Source organism: Poromitra crassiceps (assembly GCF_964638095.1).
Source record: "Poromitra crassiceps genome assembly, chromosome: 15".
In the NCBI taxonomy this organism is placed as follows: Eukaryota; Metazoa; Chordata; class Actinopteri; order Beryciformes; family Melamphaidae; genus Poromitra; species Poromitra crassiceps.
In genome coordinates, this window is record NC_139634.1 from 11,581,956 (window position 1) to 11,583,942 (window position 1,987).

A 1,987-nucleotide genomic window follows, 5' to 3' on the forward strand; every position below is an offset into this window, starting at 1 on the left:
AATGACAATATTCTGAATTTGATAAGGGTCGTGTAAACAGCATATTCCAGTTGGATTTTCCGAATTTGGCCTTTTTCCGAATTCAGCATTTTCCGATTAAGACATGTGAGATATGCCAATCTTATTCTGGTTTTAGGAGCATTCTTTGGACATATATACAGTGCTTTCGGAATATTCGTCTCAATCAGGGTTTTTACGCATCTTGCCTGTTTGTGGTCAGCTGATGTGTGCTAGAAGAGACTAAATATATCTCATATATAAATCACATCTCATCATCTCTGCCATGCGAAAGGAAAAGCCCACATTTCTGGTGGGAAGGAGATGAGAAACATGCCTAACCCAGAGTGATTTAAAGTGAGAGTGGCGCCAACGGAAGTCCAAAATGCTTGCGAGGTAAAAAATAAATCCATTGGAGTCAATGGAGAAGACGCAACTCTTATATCTCTATGGCTCTGGCCTAACCTAGCCTACTTTTAACATGAGAGACTTGGATATCAAAAGATTTTTGGATATATGCAAATATCGCAACGCTAAACTTTTCAGCAGCAAGCTCCTGAAACGGACCAGATGATATGAAGTCAGGGCTGCTCTGTTCATTCTCAACAGAAAAACTCTGCTGTTTCTATCTGCATCTCTCTCTCTGCATGTAAACGAGAATATTAGTGGATTATTCATTTACCGTAGTCGGAATATTGTCTTTTTCGGAATAAGGTATCATCCGCTGTGCAAAAAGGTGATCGGATGCAGCCTGCCATCGCGCCAGGACCTGCACACCACCAGGACGCTGAGGTGTTCCAGGAAAATCATGGCCGACCCCCCCCACCCCGGCCACACCCCCTTGGCAGGAGACGGAGGTATTTCAAGACCAAAACCTCTCGTCACAAGAACAGCTTCCTCCCAACTGTCATCCACCTCTTCGACGTGGCCCGAAAGCCCCCACATCTCCTGAGCAAAGCTGGCTCAACAACAGCCCAGAATCCCCCCAATGACATGAACCTCCCCCCCATCACACATCACTTTAAAGATATATTGGAGTGCACCTTCATTTTGTGTGTGATTGTCTTTCTCTATTTTTGTCTTCTAATTATTGATGTGACCACTACGCTGCTTACTAAAGGTCCTTACACATCGGGAGCGTTTTTTTCGTGCGATTAATTCACACGTCAATAATATTTTCCGAGCCTATATCAGTCAATGCAACCGTGCATGCCAACGGCGAAGTTTCGCTGAGCGTTATTGCGGTGTTTATTTTTTCGAACCACGGTCGATTTTTCCGAAATTCGCTTCCGACGTGTACACATCTGTAGCTGTGATTGACAGGTGGGTCAAAACTCGCATCGCAATTTCGTGCCGTATATTCGCATCGCTCTTGATGTGTAAGGACCTTTACTCTAACTCAAATTCCTACGTATCTAATCTGATTACTTACTGTGTCAATAAAAGTTCATCTGAATCTTTTGAGCAGAGTGTCACCCTGAAATAGTAAAGATAAACTCATCCACAGCATCAGAATGCTATGTAATTACTTACTCTTTGCAATGAATGCTAAATGTAATGTTATGATATGTCACGTTACATGTTCACATCTATACTTACGAAGGACAGGCATACTGCTTCCCTTTCTTTTTTCCCTTCTTTGTTCCTTTTTGTGCACTAGCTCCCTCGAGACAAACACAGAGGACCAGGAGGAGGATGGCCAGCTTCTCCACGCTCATACTGCTGTGTGCTGAGCTGTACGCCTGTGGAGAGAGAGAGAGAGAGAGAGAGAGAGAGAGAGAGAGAGAGAGAGAGAGAGAGAGAGAGAGAGAGAGAGAGAGAGAGAGAGAGAGAGAGAGAGAGAGAGAGAGAGAGAGAGAGGAGGTGTGGTTAAATCAAGAGAGCAGCAGGCACAGCACTCAGGCTTAACGAGGTGACGAGGCTTATTAAGCCAGACTAAATTGTTGTCTTTTCACATTCAATAAAGCATTCATTTGGTGACAGTAAAAAA

General features: G+C 43.8%; 1 protein-coding gene across 1 annotated transcript in view; it reads right to left on the bottom strand.

Moving 5' to 3' along the window:
- The window catches only part of glrbb (glycine receptor, beta b), a gene marked incomplete at both ends in the record, with an annotated part of 32,331 nt that extends 30,616 nt beyond the window's left edge, over nt 1–1,715 (bottom strand). The window contains one exon of the mRNA XM_083652071.1: nt 1,597–1,715. Within this exon, the coding sequence (XP_083508197.1) occupies nt 1,597–1,715 (119 nt within the window). The remainder of the gene's footprint in view (nt 1–1,596) is intronic.
- Between the last annotated feature and the right edge of the window lie 272 nt (nt 1,716–1,987).